General features: G+C 36.2%; 1 protein-coding gene across 2 annotated transcripts in view; it reads left to right on the top strand.

The window, feature by feature from the left end:
• LOC126971566 (pre-mRNA-processing factor 40 homolog B) overlaps nucleotides 1-17741 on the top strand; it is a 31305-nt gene that overhangs the window by 12085 nt on the left and 1479 nt on the right. For both annotated transcript variants that reach the window (XM_050817871.1, XM_050817872.1), the window contains exons 8-17: nucleotides 384-495; nucleotides 2092-2217; nucleotides 2992-3121; nucleotides 3345-3451; nucleotides 4126-4231; nucleotides 5312-5541; nucleotides 6192-6389; nucleotides 8876-8980; nucleotides 9767-10003; nucleotides 17205-17365. In XM_050817871.1, the coding sequence (XP_050673828.1) occupies nucleotides 384-495; nucleotides 2092-2217; nucleotides 2992-3121; nucleotides 3345-3451; nucleotides 4126-4231; nucleotides 5312-5541; nucleotides 6192-6389; nucleotides 8876-8980; nucleotides 9767-10003; nucleotides 17205-17365 (1512 nt within the window). The remainder of the gene's footprint in view (nucleotides 1-383; nucleotides 496-2091; nucleotides 2218-2991; nucleotides 3122-3344; nucleotides 3452-4125; nucleotides 4232-5311; nucleotides 5542-6191; nucleotides 6390-8875; nucleotides 8981-9766; nucleotides 10004-17204; nucleotides 17366-17741) is intronic.

Raw genomic sequence — 17741 nt, 5'->3', positions numbered from 1 at the left:
GATTGTGATTTTTTTTATAGCGATAGAAATGACTGTACAATATTGTATATTTTTATTGAAAAGAGCGCAAAAAAAGAATGCTGGGAGAGTTACTTGCGCCGCTTCTTCTCTCTCAGAGCGCCATATGTTTCCGAAGCGGTAGTAGTATCTAGTAGTTATTAGAAATGACATCAAAAAGAATTCTAAAGGAATCAATTTTGAGAAAAAAAAAAATGCCTTAAACATGAACTTATTTTGTTTCTGTATACTTCATTGTACGATATTGTTTTTAATATGTATTATAGGAACACATTTTACCTGTACGATTTAGTCGTACTAATATCTAGAAACATTGTGCTGTTGCGTCCGATATCAGTTTTTTTTATTGTTTCTGTTATTTTTAGGCTAAAAACCAAGAAAAACAGGGAGAATTTGGAGGAGTTCTTGTTGAGTTGCGAGCGTGTTACTTCGCTCACAAAATATTACAGATGCGAAGATATGTTCGGGAATCTTGAGGTATGTAGGTTAAAGTAAAATCAATTGTACCATACCATGTATGTATGTAATGTTTTATTCAGATCAGACCAAATTAGACCTTCGGAACTTCAATTTTAATAATTGTTACTGCAATGTATTACCCTAAATACTAAAACAGTATTAAATTTGTGGTCCCAATTTCGTATAAAATAAGGGTAAAACCGCATATTTAGTTAAAGTATAATAATAATACTAGTGGGAGGCTCCTTTGCACAGGATGCCGGCTAGATTATGGGTACCACAACGGCGTCTATTTCTGCCGTGAAGCAGTAATGTGTGTAAGCATTACTGTGTTTCGTTCTGAAGGGCGACGTAGCTAGTGAAGTTACTGGGCAAAATGAGACTCGACATCTTATGTCTCAAGGTGATGAGCGCAATTGTAGTGCCATTAAAAATTTTTGGAGTTTTTAAAAAATCCTGAGCGGCACTGCATTGTAATGGGCAGGGCGGATCAATTACCCTCAGCTGAACGTCCTGCTCGTCTTGTCCCTTTTTTTCATAAAAAAAAAAAATAAAAAAATCCACTGCATTTAGAACATGGAACAAAAATTTTATAGATTGGGAAGAAACATATTGTGTTTCACAACATACACAACAGGAATCGCTAGAGCCATCCTTTCCCATTATTTAATCTATTTGTCATACAGACTTCAACGCACAAGGGAGGGATGTTCAAAATTTGCACAAAAAATGTGAATGAATACTCTTTGTTTACCAAACCTCACATTATTGCTTATCTATGTTTAGGCTACGACGACCCATATAGCCGAATGGTTAGTGACCCTCACTATTAAGCTAGAGGTCCCGGGTTCGAATCCCGGTAGGTGCAATCAGTTATATGATGAATATGGATGTTTGTTTCCGAGTCATGGATGTTTATATGTATGTTTAAGTAAGTATATTGTATTAAATATATTGTTGTCTTGTATCCATAGTACAGGCTATGCCTAGTTTGAGGCAAGATAATTCGTGTAAAAAGTGTGTCAATATTATTATTATTATAAATTATCTAAGTTCAAAATATTAGATGTTTTTGTTGATTCTTTGCTCGTCTACTAAAATCTCCCAGTTTCATTGTCACACCACGTAGAGCAGGGGTGCTCAAGCTTGTACTGCTCGCGATCTACCTCAAAATTGTTAAACTACGATCGATCGGCTCTGAGAGGCTTCAAGTATGTGCGATGAAGGATTGTCGACTAGGTAGAGTGTCACGATGACATAGATATTAGTTTTGCGCAAAATATGCATTTTTTTAAGTCAAGGTAAGTGTAGGTCGGCTCCTAAATGTCAATGAAAAATCTCATAATTATTATTCAAAATTGCGAGTTTATTGGTTCTTACAAAACAAATGCGTTCTAAAGTCCTAAGCTTAACTAAATAGTGACTTTGGATGTTGAAGCGTGACACTGCATGTCCTGAGCATACTTTTCATAAGATGGTACGTAATTACCGATTTATTATACCGGTTTTTTTTCTCGAGATCGACTCAAAAAGCACTCCCGATCGACCGTTTGAGCACCCCTGACGTAGAGGTATCTAACATGTTATCTGAAACTAATGAATGCTGTCATATAGATCTGGCGTTGTGTTCCCGAATCGGATAGACGGGATATTTACGAGGACTGTATATTTAGTATTGCCAAACGGGAGAAGGAGGAAGCCAAGGCGCTTAAAAAGCGTAACATGAAAATGTTGGCCCAGGTAAGACTATATATTTGATCAAGTGTAATGATAAGTTTTGTATGTGGTATAACAGCGCTTTTGTCCTCAATATCGTTTGATTAAACATTATTCTTAAACTTTTTTCATTGTCAATTAGTATATTTGGGATATTATTCTCATAATAATTAATCTTGATAATACATACATTTTAAAGTTCGCTAAGGTATAATTAAACGGCCTTAATATTCCTGTCAGTACAGTAATTACACACATCCCTTAGTGTTTATATTCACCCGAAAAATGTTTTACGAGTCCAATACACTCTTGTTTTTGGGAAAATGAAATGTGTTGGTTTATAATTATGTTTTTATGATTTACATTAAATACATTATTAATTGAAAGTGTAGTGTAAAAATATAGACACTAAACCATAGAATATCAACCTCATTTTGCTCACCGCCCATTTTGAGAATATGTTTTTTTCTAGAGTATTTTCGTATATATTTTTTTGCCTTTTTAGACTATATTTTTTAATCTACCCACGCCCCATCTGCGCCATCTCAATGCCCCTAATTTTCTCAAGGTCTCCTACTGCCCCCCTGAAAGTTTCAAACGCCCACAAGGGGGCGTTATCGCCCACGTTGAGAACCTATGCACTAGACAATATAGTCGTCTTTTTTAGTAATATATTAAATGTATAAATATTATGTAGTTAATTTTGAACTAGTAGTAGTAAAACCTACTACATATACTTGTGAAATTTTTTGATACTTACGAACCTTGCCTTATTGAATCCTATTAAATTGTATTTAGGTATTGGAAAATATGAGTGAAATAACATACAGTAGCACATGGAGTGAAGCTCAAGTTCTGCTTCTGGAAAATTCTGCTTTCAAGAATGATGTAAGTTTACTGGGGATGGATAAAGAAGACGCCCTTATAGGTTTGTTATATTGTTTTTTTTATTCAAAGTTATACACAAAATACAATAATTCAACATTCTTAATTTTTAATGAAAATTGAATTAAAGTGACAAAGAAGCATTATTAGTTTCTTTGGTACTTTAATTAACCAATAAGGTTATTGTAAATAATTGTACTGAAAATTATTTTAAAAAAATATTTCAATAATATCAAATATTACACAAGAGTGATTGTATTTTTCAGTATTTGAACAACATATACGAAATCTTGAAGCTGAGTACGCTCAAGAGAAGGAGCAAGTGAAGAAAAGAAATAAACGGCAACAGAGAAAGAACAGGGATAACTTTCTGGTGAGTCATGCATGGGTCATAAATTTTGGTATGTCGTGTTCATCATGTTTGCTGTCAGCCGAGCATTTAACTCAACATGGTCCCCGCGTATGGTTCGCGCTACGCTCGATCGACGTGAGCGCTGACCGTGGTTGGGGGACCAAATGCAGCCTGAGAGCTGTCAACCATATTTTTTTGTTTTCTTTACACAATTTCCTTTAAAATTGGCTTTACTAATATTAATTATATTTAAATGCGGCCATTTTTTATAGGTAACCTATTGCTAATACATTTCATACGCCCTTAACGTTAATTTAAAATTATTTTTGTCAAAAAAAACAAGTACCCTCAGAATCAAGCAGTGGGGTCTTGGCCTTATAACAGCACAGCTGTGTTGTGATTGGGCCATAAATATGTTAACTTTGAATAAAACGATACATACGTAACGTTGTCTTTGTGCATTACTAGCCGTTCCTGCCCGCTTCACTGGGCGAATTTCAAAAGGAAATAAATTATTTTTTATTCTTCTTATTACAAACACAATAAAAAAAGAGTAGCCATAAACCATCTAGGATAAATTTCGCATCGAATGGTCGTACTTTCATGTCGATACGATCAGTGGTTTAGGCGTTATTGAGTCTCAAACAAAGACCATTTTCATTATATATTTATAGATGACATCTCTTAATGTTCAGGCTCTACTAGATGGCCTGCACGAAGAAGGCAAATTGACGTCAATGTCTCTGTGGGTGGAGCTGTATCCGGTCATATCAGCTGACATGAGGTTCTCCGCTATGCTTGGTAAGAATACAATGTCAGTTTGCTTGTCAAAAATAACCAGGCTTGTGCATTTTTCTTCCTTTACAGTAAACATTAACCCCCTTATTCATAATGGTCCGCTAACTTTATAAACAGCCGCTTAGGAGTGTTTTTTCTCATTCTGACTTAGGTTAATAGAAGAAGACAGAGTGAGAATTAGCAATGCTTTAAGTTAGCAGACTATTATGAATAAGGGGGTAAGTACACTGCCACAACTATTATTTATTTATTTCTTTTATCTACACCCATGCTTTAAATCCTCTATCAAAGATTAGTTAGTAAGCTTATTGCCAACATAAAAACACACAATGTCCTAATAACCATTACATCATCCAAATCCAAATTCAGTACAACATAATATCATCCGTTTTCATAATAACACTCCTTTGGATCATTTTATGGTTACTAAGACTGGCTTTTTAATGTTAGCAGTAAGCTAACTGTTTCAGAATCTTTTATAGAGGATTCATATTATGGGTGTAGATAAAGTCTTGAATGCAACTGTTAATTATAAGGTATTAAAACACTCATGTGATACTATTATCAACCCACATTCGTGTTTCATTAACCCCTTATTACACATCAGTTGCATAAATAACTATTACAATTCAGATTTATTTTTGTATCTTTGAAAAGTACCCTAGTACCTTAGAAGCATTAGCAAGCTATGTATTTAATTATAGTTATACGATTTTATAGAATATGACTATTACTGGCATGGCTGCCAGTACATAAATAATTTATCTAACAACAATTTACACGTAGTGTGCTTACGGAGGCGAAAAACTAAACTTTACAATTCTAGTCTCTTTTATCTGTGCACGCTAATCTCAGAGATGGCTAAACCGACTTGAATTTTGTTTTTTAATAGTGTATTTAGCAACCCACTGCCATTCTATTGTATTGAATTGATTTAACAGATATTTTTGTTTTAATTTTAATTACCACTCTTTGTTATTTTTAGAGCTTACATTGATAGATTACACTGTAATATTTCCATGTTCTTTGAATGTTACGTCATTGCAATGAATATCATAACCATGTATAAATTGTACTGATCAGGTCAAAACGGCTCGACACCGCTGGATCTTTTTAAGTTCTATGTAGAGAACTTGAAGGCCCGCTTCCACGACGAGAAGAAAGTAATTAAGGAAATTCTGAAAGATAAACAATTTGAAGTGAAAGTGGACACCAGTTTTGAAGAGTTTGCTACTGTAGTGTGTGAAGACAGCAAGTCGGCCTCACTAGATGCGGGCAATGTGAAACTGACATATAACTCTTTACTTGAAAAGGTAATTTCAAGATTATTTGTAGTAATTGTTTAACCTTTTAATATAATTATAACAGACGGTATTCTGTTAATAGAAAAAAAATGTAAGTATTTGGGTATAATGTAGTCTATAGCCATCTGAAATATGTTATCAAAGTTAATGAGTTAAAAATTAAACAAAAATGTTTTGGTACAGTATTTTATACTACCGCTTTTAGAATATTATTTATTTTTTAACTTTTAAATCATTAAAATGGATATTTGTATGTTATCGTTCATAGATAGAAATATGCCATCATGGACTTTTCCACCATAAATAATATTACGTTCAAAGCTCTCAGACGGCTTATTTTTTTCCGACACATCCAAAAAATATCGTTAATGTTTACAAAAACTTAACAATTATATACTTAAAACCTTCCTTGAAAACCACGCTATCCATTGATGAAAACAGTATGAAAATAGATGCAGTAGTTTTTGAGTTTATCGCGAACAGACAGACGCGGAGGCGGACTTTTTTTATAATATGTAGTGATAATACAGCAAAATAAATATGTTGCTTAGTTTTTTAAAGGAAAGTTAAAAATATAGTCGTATTTCATGTCAATTTAAATTCTATAATACACTCATACATCCTTATAATTAGTAAGAATATAATATTTAAATCTCCAGGCTGAAGCTAGGAACAAGGAAAAACAGAAAGAGGAGTCCAAGGTTCAGAAGAAGTTAGAGAGCTCCTTCAAGTGGGCGTTGAGTAGCGCTAACATAAACCACCAGCTATCTTGGAGCGAAGTGAAGGGCAAATTAGATTTGTCTGCGCCCGAGTTCGTCGCAATACCCAGAGAAGATGACAGGATAAGAATATATAAGGTTTTATTATTCACCATTGCTTGTATTATAATATTTATTACTAGCAGCGAAACCCGGCGTTGCTCGGGTTAATTTACATCGCATTTTTGATTATTATTATGAGTTGCAGGCATTTTGGAACTTCCCAGATCATTTCAGTAATTTTTAGAATTTTCTAAACCGTTTCGCATCAATTTCATCAATTGTACTCATCATTTCGGACTTTCTAGATCATTCCCGAGATTTTCAGGATTTTACAGAAGTTTACATTAGTTAGAGAAGGATGTATATAATTTCACATTTTTGCCACACACGATGCGTCACGTGCGATGATTGGATGATGGAGGTATTGGAAAGGTCGACGTTTCCTGCTTTAGGTGCGAAAACATGCGTGGGATCATCGAGGCAGTCATTCTGTCTGTCGTCAATCTTTCAATGAAACAAATGTACCGTTTTTATTCCAATCATACATTTTCTTTTCTTTGTTTTTTGGTTGGAGAAAAAGTCTTCTTAAGCATGGTGACAAAAGTTTTAGATAAATAAACAAATGTCAAAATTACACCTAGGTACCTGCTTGGACAGTGTTCGTAGGTTATTCTTTCTTCTGTCATTGTGCACGTAGTAAAGTAGCTTTGACTTTGTGAGATTTTTGCGCCTCAGAGTGGTAAGTACAGGTCTTCTTCTTAGTCGGACACTCTTGTCAGTGTGGTCGTGGTTGCGCTGACGAGGTACATGGTGGGGTGTTCGGTGGGTCAATATCCTTTCTGAGGGTAGATCTCCTGGCGATGTGCTTCCATTTCTGACGGTTAATGGCGTTGCGAGTACACTGGACTATGGTGGACTCAGTAGCCTTTATGATGGCGTCTATCCAGCGGGTTGGCGATCGACCGCGTGCTCTCTTGCCTTCCACCTGGCCCTGAACTACCAGTCTCTCCATCGAGTTCTCATTTCTAGAGATTTGACCAAAGAACTTCAGTATTCTTAGTTGCACAATTGACGATAATCTGTCTTTAATACGAAGCTCTTTGAGGATGGATACATTGGTGCGAAATGCCGTTCACGGGATCTTTAGGAGGCGTCTCCAGCACCACATCTCCAATGCATCGATTTTACGGCGGTCCTGCAGTCTCAGAGACCAAGATTGGAAACACAAGGCATTTCGTCAATCTGACTCTAGTCTTCTTGGTAATCCTCCTGTCCCTCCAAATCTGTCCCAGTTGTTCCACTGCAGACCTGGTGATGGCACACCGTCGTCTGATCTCGTCGCCACATCCTCCAGTACTTGATATAGTAGAACCCAGATAAATATAGTTCTGTACCACTTCACAGTTGGCTATATAGGGTACGTTGGTTCCAATTTGTTCGGCCCGGTCTACTATCATCACCTTCGTCTTGTCTCGGTTAATAGTAAGTCCGAATTGGAGACTGGTACTTTCTAGACGGTTTAGAAAATTTTCCATATCTTCTCTAGTCTGTGCGAGAAGGGTAGTATCATCAGCGTATCTGAGGTTATTTATCACGCGTCCCCCAACAGATATTCCTTTGTTCCAATCTTCCAAGACAATGCGCATAATATACTCTGTGTAGATGTTAAAGAGTAATGGCGATAAGATGCATCCTTGTCGTACACCGGCTTCAGTCTTGAATTCGCTTGAAAGGGTATCATCCACTCGTACCGCTGCAGTACCGTTCTCATACAACCTCCTCAACAGAACTATTAAATGGGGTGGTACACCCATTTCTGCAAGTATCTTCCAAAGGTGTGTCCATATGACCGTGTCAAATGCTTTGCGAAAGTCCACATAGCAGTAAGTACAGGTACTCAATAAGTAAATACGAGTAGGTTGCAGTGTGTGTTTACAAATTTATCAATGTGTTATTAGTCAACCGCCGCTGCGAACTGTTTACGATTTAAAAGGAATCTTAGTAGCGGGCAGATAAAGTAGCTATTTCTTTTAAAGATGATAATTAATTAATTAGAGATATACCTTCTGAAACAAGGCAAAACAAAATGCCTTGTTTATCTATAAGTTCTCTTACAAATAAAAAATTCATTTATTGTAGATATTGTGTGAACTTTTTGAAATGACTACTATTAAAGCAGGTCTTTTATCTGTCTGACCACGAAAGATTACTTGTGCAATGTTGGTGTATTGTTTAGAGCAAACCATGTCTTCTAAAACTGAACATAATTTGTAAATCTGAGCTATTGCAGTCTTGCTGGAGAGTCCAAGAAACATTTTAAAAAGCTTATTATTGCTAAGATGTTTCACAGCACAATTTAAGACAGTCTCTTGATATACTTTTGTTGAAGGTCTTCACTCCTATTTCCCAGACGGGTGTGGTGTCATAATGGTATCTCGAGTTTGGTCTTGAGAAATTGCAGGATATAATCGACGTTTAACTAACTATAACATGATATCTAAACGTGTTCTAATATTCAAATGAAACATATTGTAGTTAATTAATTACACGAAAGTACTTTGATACTAATTTGATAATTTTAGGATTTCCAAGTGGAACAAGAGGAAAGTTGCATGCACTATCACCATCCGAAACCAAAGAAAGCCAAACGAGCCAAGAAAAAGAAGCGGTCTCATTCCTCATCTATTGTGAGTTTCATATCTTTAATATAATTTTATAAGTTATTTTTTTAGTATCACTATAATAAGCTACATGATGTTTAACTATAAAAATACTGTTATTTCGTATTAATCAACGTAAAGGTATTACCAGTAACGTGCAAACATTACTGTGTTTCGATCTGAAGGGCGCCGTAGCTAGTGAAATTACTGGCCAATGAGACTTAACATCTTATGTCTCAAGGTGACGAGCGCAATTGTAGTTCCGGTCAGAAATTTTGGGCTTTTTAAGAATCCGGAGCGGTACTGCATTGTAATGGGCAGGGCATATGAATTACCATCAGCTGAACGTCCTGCTCGTCTCGTCCCGTATTTTCATAAAAAAAGGTCTGTTTTTATTATTTTTATGCCACTCTCTTCCTTTTTTTTTACGGAATAGGAGGACAAACGAGCGTACGGGTCACCTGGTGTTAAGTGATCACCGCCGCCCACAATCTCTTGCAACACCAGAGGAATCACAGGAGCGTTGCCGGCCTTTAAGGTGTACGCGCTTTTACTTCTAATGTAAATCTCTCTCGATGTAAATGTAAATCTTGATATAAAAGAGTGGCTATGAATTTCTTGCTACTTCTTCTCATTAGCTCAACCCTTTACGAAGTAGCGGTAGATTCAATAAGAAAAATATATTTTTTTTTTGACATTCATAAGTGTCATTTCCGTGACCTACGTGAATAAACTGATTTTGATTTGATTTGAATGCTGTTTCCGAACACAATATGAATTATTTTGAATTTGACTTTTTATGACTAATTTAAGTCTCGGTCGCCGACGCCCCCCGGGTCGCGCGGCCCCAGTCTCCGCAAGCCCCCGCGCGATGACGCCAGTGAGAAGGGCGAGGTGCGCTCTCCGTCGCACACTCCGACCCCCACCCCCACTCCGAGCCCGTCTCCGCCGCCCGAGCCCGCGCGGGCCTCGCCTCACTCGCATTCCTCAGATGAAACGCGAAAGCACAAAAAATCCAAAAAGAAGAGCAAGAAACATTCACCTCCACCGGTAAGCACATTGTTGTGTTATGTAATTATGGTTATTGATTGAACTGTCGTATAATAATAGTTATTTATTCAACTGTCGTATAATAATAGTTATTTATGTAACTGTTGTGTAATAATAGTTATTTATGTAACTGTTGTATAATAATAGTTAGTTATTTATGCAACGGTTGTGTAAGAAGGGGTATTAACACACGAATGTGGGTTTATGTTTATTCTTAATATATATGTTTTTTCTTATGTTTGTAATAATAGTATCACATGAGTGTTTTAATACCTAATTATCAACAGTTGCATTCAAAACTTTATCAGCAGTTAGCTTACAGCTAACATTACAAAAGCCAGTCATTAATCATAATATCATCCAAAGGAATGTTATTATGAAATCGGATGCTATAATGTTGTACTGAACTTCATTACAACACTCGTTTGGATGTTGTAGTAGTTATTAGGACATCTATTCGAAAATCTTTAACAGAGGATTTAAAGCATGAGTGTAGGAAACAATCAATAACAGTATCTACTAAGGTATATTAATTCAATAAAGATATAATACTAGACTATTACACTAGTCAATGAACCAAATGCTAACAATAATATTAAATCACTATGATTGTCATTAATTATGTCTGTAATAGTTATTTATGCAACTGTTGTGTAATAAGGGGTATTAAAACACATCACATGAGTGTTTTAATACCTAATTATCAACAGTTGCATACAAGACTTTATCTATACCCATAATATGAATCCTCTTAAAGATTCTGAAACAGTAAGCTTACTTTATTTTATCAATCTAAGCAGTAAGAAAGGAATGTACGCAGAAGAGTTAAAACTGTCATTAATTAGACCAATTCACAAACAAGGACTACATACAGACTATACAAATTACAGACCTATTGCAATCCTAAACACAATAAATAAAATTACAGAAAATGTCATTGTCGGCCAATTAGTAGCATTTACACACACACACGCACACATACTCACGCATTGTTCCTGTCGGGGTAGGCAGAGACAATATAATGCCATTTGCTTCTATCCTTACAAACCTCACGCGCTTCCTCTACATTCATTACTCTTTTCATACATGCTCGCCGGTTGCGGGTGCTTCGGACCTCTCCTTTTCTCAAAACGTCCCCAATTTGATCGACGAATGTTCTACGAGGTCTCCCGCGACCGGCTCGCCCACACACACTTGCCTTATATATTTGATGCGTCATTCTTTCTTCACTCATTCGCTCCACGTGTCCAAACCATTTAAGCATTCCTTTTTCAGTCCTTGTCACAACATCCTCTTTCAAACCACAGCGCGCTCGTATTAACGCATTCGGAATTCTATCAGTCAGTCTTACCCCACACATACTACGCAGTGATCACATCTCAACTGCGTTAATTCTGCTTTTATGCTTCTTCTGCCATACCCAACTCTCACTTCCATACATTAACGTGGCGACAAGCACCCCATTATGTACAGCCATTCGCGCTTCTATTGGCACAGTCTTACCGTTTATAAAGGCATGCAGCGCTCCATTCACACAATTTCCCGCAGTCACTCTCCTTTCAATATCACCTTGATATCTTCCGTCTCTTGTAAACATGCTACCCAAATATACGAATTCTGTAACTTGTTCTACCCTTTCATCTTCAATCGTGATAGTACACTCAGTCAACCTTTCATCCTTCTCAAATACCATCACTTTCGTCTTTCTTGCATTTACTTTCAAACCTCTCTCTTTAAAGCTCCCGCTCAAACAGTCAATCATTTGTTGCAACTCATTTACCGATGATGAAAAAATGACTTGATCATCGGCGTACAAGAGGCACTTAACACACAACCCTTCCATATTGATTCCACATTGCATTTCTCTCACATCATTCATGCATCTATCCATGAATAGGTTGAACAACCAAGGCGACGCTACACAACCCTGTCTGACACCTTTGGAGATATCAAACCAGCCCGTATAGGCACCATTAACACGAACACAGGCTTGAGAATCCCTGTACAGAGATTTCAGAGCCCTTATCAGAAAATTGTCCACCCCATACATAGATAAGACCTTCCATAATTCCTTTCTATTCACCCTATCATATATATGCCTTTTCCAAGTCTATGAACGCGCAATATACTTTCTGGTTTTTTTCCAGACATTTTTCAGTGATGCATCGTAAGGAAAAGACTTGATCCGTACATCCCATTCCCTTCCGAAATCCCGCTTGCACATCCCATACCTTGTCATTAGTCACATTCATTACTCTTTCAATCAATATTCTGGCATACACTTTTCCAACAACACTAAGAAGGCTGATCCCGCGATAATTTTGACATTCCTGCTGCGAGCCTTTGCCTTTATAAATTGGGACAATCACTGCCTTCGTCCAATCGTCTGGAACTTGGCCCTGTTTCCAACATAAATTAAAAAGGCGATGCAGCAGGCTCACTATTAGTCCATCGCCAGCCTTCAACATTTCAGTCGTCACTCGATCATACCCAGCAGACTTTCCCGACCTCATACCTCTTAACGCTTTCATTATTTCATCCAAACCTATTTCATCATTCGGGTCCACAAACATATCTATTATCTCTTCTTGCTCTTTTTCACTTACATCTTTCTCGTATAAGCTCTCAAAATAATTCTTCCAGCACTCTAGTATCATACTTTCTTCATGTATGACCTCACCTTGTTCATTCCTAATCAGTTTCATAGATGAATTTATATTTGTTCCCCGCGCTTCTTTCACGAGTTTCCAAAACAGTTTTATATTATCTCGGAAACTTGCGCCGAATTGTTCCTTATATTTCACCTTTTTCTCATTCCTTTTCTTCTCTATACATTCTTTAACTTTCGCTTTCACGCATCTATATTTGTCCTTGATTTCTTTAACATTATCTTCATTCATACCGCCACTCGCTCTATTTGTTGCTTCTATTGCCAAGACATCCAGCCATGCTTTTTTCTTTTCCTCAACCATTCTTCTAGTTTCATCATCCCACCAGTCGGCATTTTGGCATTTCTTGCGCCTTCTTTTACTCACACCGCATACATCATCAGCACATTTAATAATGTTGGTTTTAAATACCGACCATACATCATTCCCACTTTCCTCATTAACATCACTCCAGCTTTTTTCTAGCCGTTCACTCAATTGCTTTTTATACATCTCTTTTACTTGCTGATCTTTCAATCTTTCCACTTTTATACGTTCTAATTCAGTAGTTGACCCTTTTGATCTGTGCCGCCAGCGCTTAAACAAACCACTTATTCTGCTAATTACCAAATAGTGATCTGTGCCGACATCTGGTCCACGATAGGCTCTAGTATCCACTACTTTCATTTTTATTCTTTCATCGACTATCACAAGATCTATCATACTCCTTAACACAACATTGCCTTCCTTCTTTTGCCACGTGTACATATGTATCATCTTATGCTGAAACCACTATTCATCACAGACAGACCCATCTCCACACATATATCTAACAACTATACGCCGTTGTCATTCACACTCTTATCCCCAAACGTCCCAAGCACATTTTCATACCCATCACGCTTCACTCCAACCCTTGCATTGAAATCTCCAAGCATGACAATACGTTCATTCAACTTACGCAATAACAAAACCTCTCTCGTTTGTTCCCAAAATTCTTCTCTTACCGCCTTACTATGGGAAGAGTCCGGAGCGTATACACCTACCAAAAATAGAGGTGTCGGACCCAGATAAGGCGGGGACTTACGCACTCATAATCTCGCATGCATTCTGACATTCGCTCTGAAAGAAGTATACCGACGCCTTTACTGCCATGTTCTTCATCTGGAACTCCCGACCATATTTCGGTGAACGGGCCGCGCGTCAGTATCTCTTTCCCTTTACGTTTTGTCTCATTCACACACAGCACATCTAATTTTCTTTCATTCATTAACTCGTAAATTTCATCCAGTTTCTCATTCATTCCTCCTCTAACATTCAAATTCGCAAAACGGCATTCCGATGCCCACTTTCCGCCCCGGTGAGAACAAATTGGACTTAGGTTTTGGCGTGACGTATGGCGAATATCGTCGCCGCCTACAGCTGTTAGGTTGCTCCCCCCAGAATACGAGGAGCAGCCTCGTCCTGCAGATACAGGAGGAGGAGGGGATTCTCCAGCTCTGCCGGTACCCCCCTGGGGTACAGTTACAGTATTTTTTCCTACAGCCATGTTCCCGACGGTAATTGTTTGTTAGGCTGTATGATGTCTTTGGGGTTTGACAGCCAGCCCCTAAGCGGCGGGACAGAATACCGGGTTTATTTCAAGTTTTCCTTCTCTAAGATCGGAGACGTCAAAAGCTTGATGATATTACGGACGTCAAAATACCTTAGTCGGCTTTTACGACGCCTCGGTAAGAGTGAGGGAGGTCTATTCTACTCTGCCGGATACCCCACGGCAAAGCATTTCTGGATAATAATAATATAATATCGAACATACAACATGGTTTCAGACCAAATAGAAGTACAACAACAGCGCTTACTTCATTTACTAATGATGTTAATACTTTTTTAAACGAAAAACAATTGGTGGTAGCTATTTTTATAGATTTTAAAAAGGCTTTTGACACGCTGGAGCACGACGCCTTATTGCAGTCTATGGATGAGTGCGGTATACGAGGGCCTATTAAAATCTGGTTCCAAAACTATTTAAAAAACAGGCTACTTAAAGTAAATGACCTTGGAGCAGAGAGTGATCCAGGTACAGTATTAAATGGTGTTCCAACTGGCTCCATATTTGGTCCGATAGGATATATTATTCATGTGAACAGTATGAGCAAAGTTATAAAAAATTGTAAAGCATATATGTATGCTGATGACACATGTTTATTGTATAGTAGTAGAGACCCAAATATTATTCAAACCATAATGCAACAAGATTTTGATAATATTAATAAATGGATGTGCCCATTGACAATGGAATTATTATTAATATGGAAAAAAATGTATGCTTATATTCTCACCATATAGTCAATATAAAGATATTAAAATTAAAATAATATGACATAGTTACTCTTGCTTGCATAGTTCCTCACAAATATGTCAATGTAGTCAGTTGGAACAGGTAACGTCGTATAAATACCTGGGGCTCACCGTTGATAAAAATTTCTCATGGAATGCACATGTTAACTCAGTATGTTCGAAACTCCGCACCGTTATTGGGAAAAATTTATCACTTAAAGTCATCGGTGAGTAAAAATATTTTGTACACCCTGTATCACTCTTTGGTCGAGGCAACAATTAGTTACGGATTGAGTAGCTATGGACTAACTTTTACTACGAATAAAAATAAAATCAAAACTTTGCAAATGAGAACATTAAAGCTCTTAGTGAACAGAAATATAAAAAACAAACTTAACGGGAACTATGAACGCTTGTTTAAAATATGTAATATTATTCCAATTGATAAAAAGGTAAAATTATTAACGATAATCGAACAATATCGAGATATAAATAAATTCGTAGTACAGAGAGTGCATACCTACTCAACTCGGCTATCTAACAAAAACAAGCTAGTGGTACCTAAAATTTGTAATTATTACGGTATGCGAAGCATGCAATGGGTAATACCTACATTATTAAATGAATTAACCCCCATATAGCGTCACAATTGTCGATTTGTAAAACAAAAAATCAGTTGAAAAACTTATTGCGAAAGTTCTACTTAGCACAATGTCCATAATAAATAGACTTAAGAAATACTGGTAGGGACTATTAAATTGTCACACACAAAAACATAATATTGATTTGATAATTTGCGAAACACGAGAATTACTGCCGACAAACTGCTGCGCAGTTTGTCGGCAGTATGTATATATCGCTTTGTAGTGTTATATCAGAAATAAATGATTTTTTTTAACTGCTAACAATAAAACAGCCAGTCCTAGTAGTAACCTAATATCATCCAATACTGATTATATACAAATAAACTAAGTATTAATGAAATAATTATTTATTTTAATAGTAGTTTACATTTTGTGTAGAGCAATAATTAAAATTCACTTGAATATTATGTTCTTTTGCAGCGTTTAAAATGAATCGCTCATTTTTTGTAAACAAAACATTAAAAATATCTAAGAAAAATGGCGGGGATTCGAATATCTACTTTTTTTGCGGCGCGCGACGTTCTAGTAGTGTGGATCGCGCGTAAACGAAAATGTTCTTATTTTGAAATTCATACAGATACCATGCATCGAGCAATAAGAATGTGGCTGTCTGTTAAAGCTCTTTGAGCACGAAGGGATTGAAAAAAAAAATAGGGAGTGTTGTTATGAAATTCAGTACAACATTACAACACTCATTTGGATGGTGTAATGGTTATTAGAACATTGGGTGTTTTAATGTTGGCAATAAGCTAACTGTTTCAGAATCTTTAATAGAGGATTTAAAGCATGGGTGTAGATAAAGATATTAAACTCTTTTTCCATATTTCATAATTTGAATTTAAAAATTGCAAATATTACACCCTGTTTCAAAAAAAAATACAGGTGCTAAATATAAAAAAATATTTTTGCAATGTATGTGCTTTTTGTTGGAATCGAGCAATTTAAAAGCCATTTTATGCATAAACTTTAATTCGTGTCAATGTAAGAAGCATTTGCCTTTTTTAATGTCATTCGCTCTGTGTTTATGCTCAAGTGAATGATTTTTTTAAGACTTGGACTGCATCACTGAACACATATTATTATTATTACTTTAATAAGTAGGTAGGTACCGAACAGTGATGTAGTTTTTACTTGACTAGGTATTCTATGCATTCGCAACGAGCGACTCACACATGCACGGTCGTGGATTTATTTTATAAAATGAAAACGTTTTTATGAATTTTATTAAAAGGCATTTATTTTTTCAAAATTGATTCCTTTAGATTTCTTTCGATATTTGTCGTGACGTCTTGTTTAAATTGATTAATGCATAATATTAGACATATATAATTATTAACCTATCTTTCGTTTGGTGGCCACAATATCTTGATTATGCAACTGTCAATAAAAATGAAATTAAAATAGTCTAAAACTGATATTTTAACTAACTAATGACACTGACTTGGACTTGGTAACGGTTCATCAAAATTTGGCTTTGAAAAGTAACTGAACTTTTTTTGTAATTATCAATTTAAGATATAAATACAGTATGGAAACTTGTCCTTTTTGATATGAATATGTAAAATTTTATAGAAATCACTGACTCCAGAGGAAGGATGCATATCTGACGAAGAAGTTGTTAAACACAAGAGCTCAAAAAAAACTAAACGTGGTGCCCCTCCGAGTAGCGCCGACGAGAAGGAGCCAACACACAAACCGAAGAAAAAGAAGGACAAGAAAGAGAAGAAAGAAAGGTATTATAAATAGGATAGGATAATTATATTTAATCATGCCATTAAGCAATATTTTTGTCGTTTATCAGTTATTGACTATAAATCATGGGAGAAAATAGTATGTACTCTTTGTTGAAGTTCTAAGAGAAAAGACACATATGGCCCAATCAGACCTAGATTAAAAATAATATCCCATATTTGATATTTTTTTATTAAAAAAATTCTTACGAATTCAATGTTTAATAGAGTAAGATTAAGAAGAGACACTGAGTTAAATATTAAGATTAAATTACAGAATAATAATAATTGATATTAATTTAATTTGACGCGGACGATGTCCATGGACTACGCTTGTTACATAAGGAATACTTTCGATCTGCGTATTTATATTCTTGTC

This window comes from Leptidea sinapis, chromosome 24 (assembly GCF_905404315.1).
Source record: "Leptidea sinapis chromosome 24, ilLepSina1.1, whole genome shotgun sequence".
Lineage (NCBI taxonomy): Eukaryota > Metazoa > Arthropoda > Insecta > Lepidoptera > Pieridae > Leptidea > Leptidea sinapis.
This window is presented reverse-complemented; position numbering and strand designations above follow the sequence as displayed.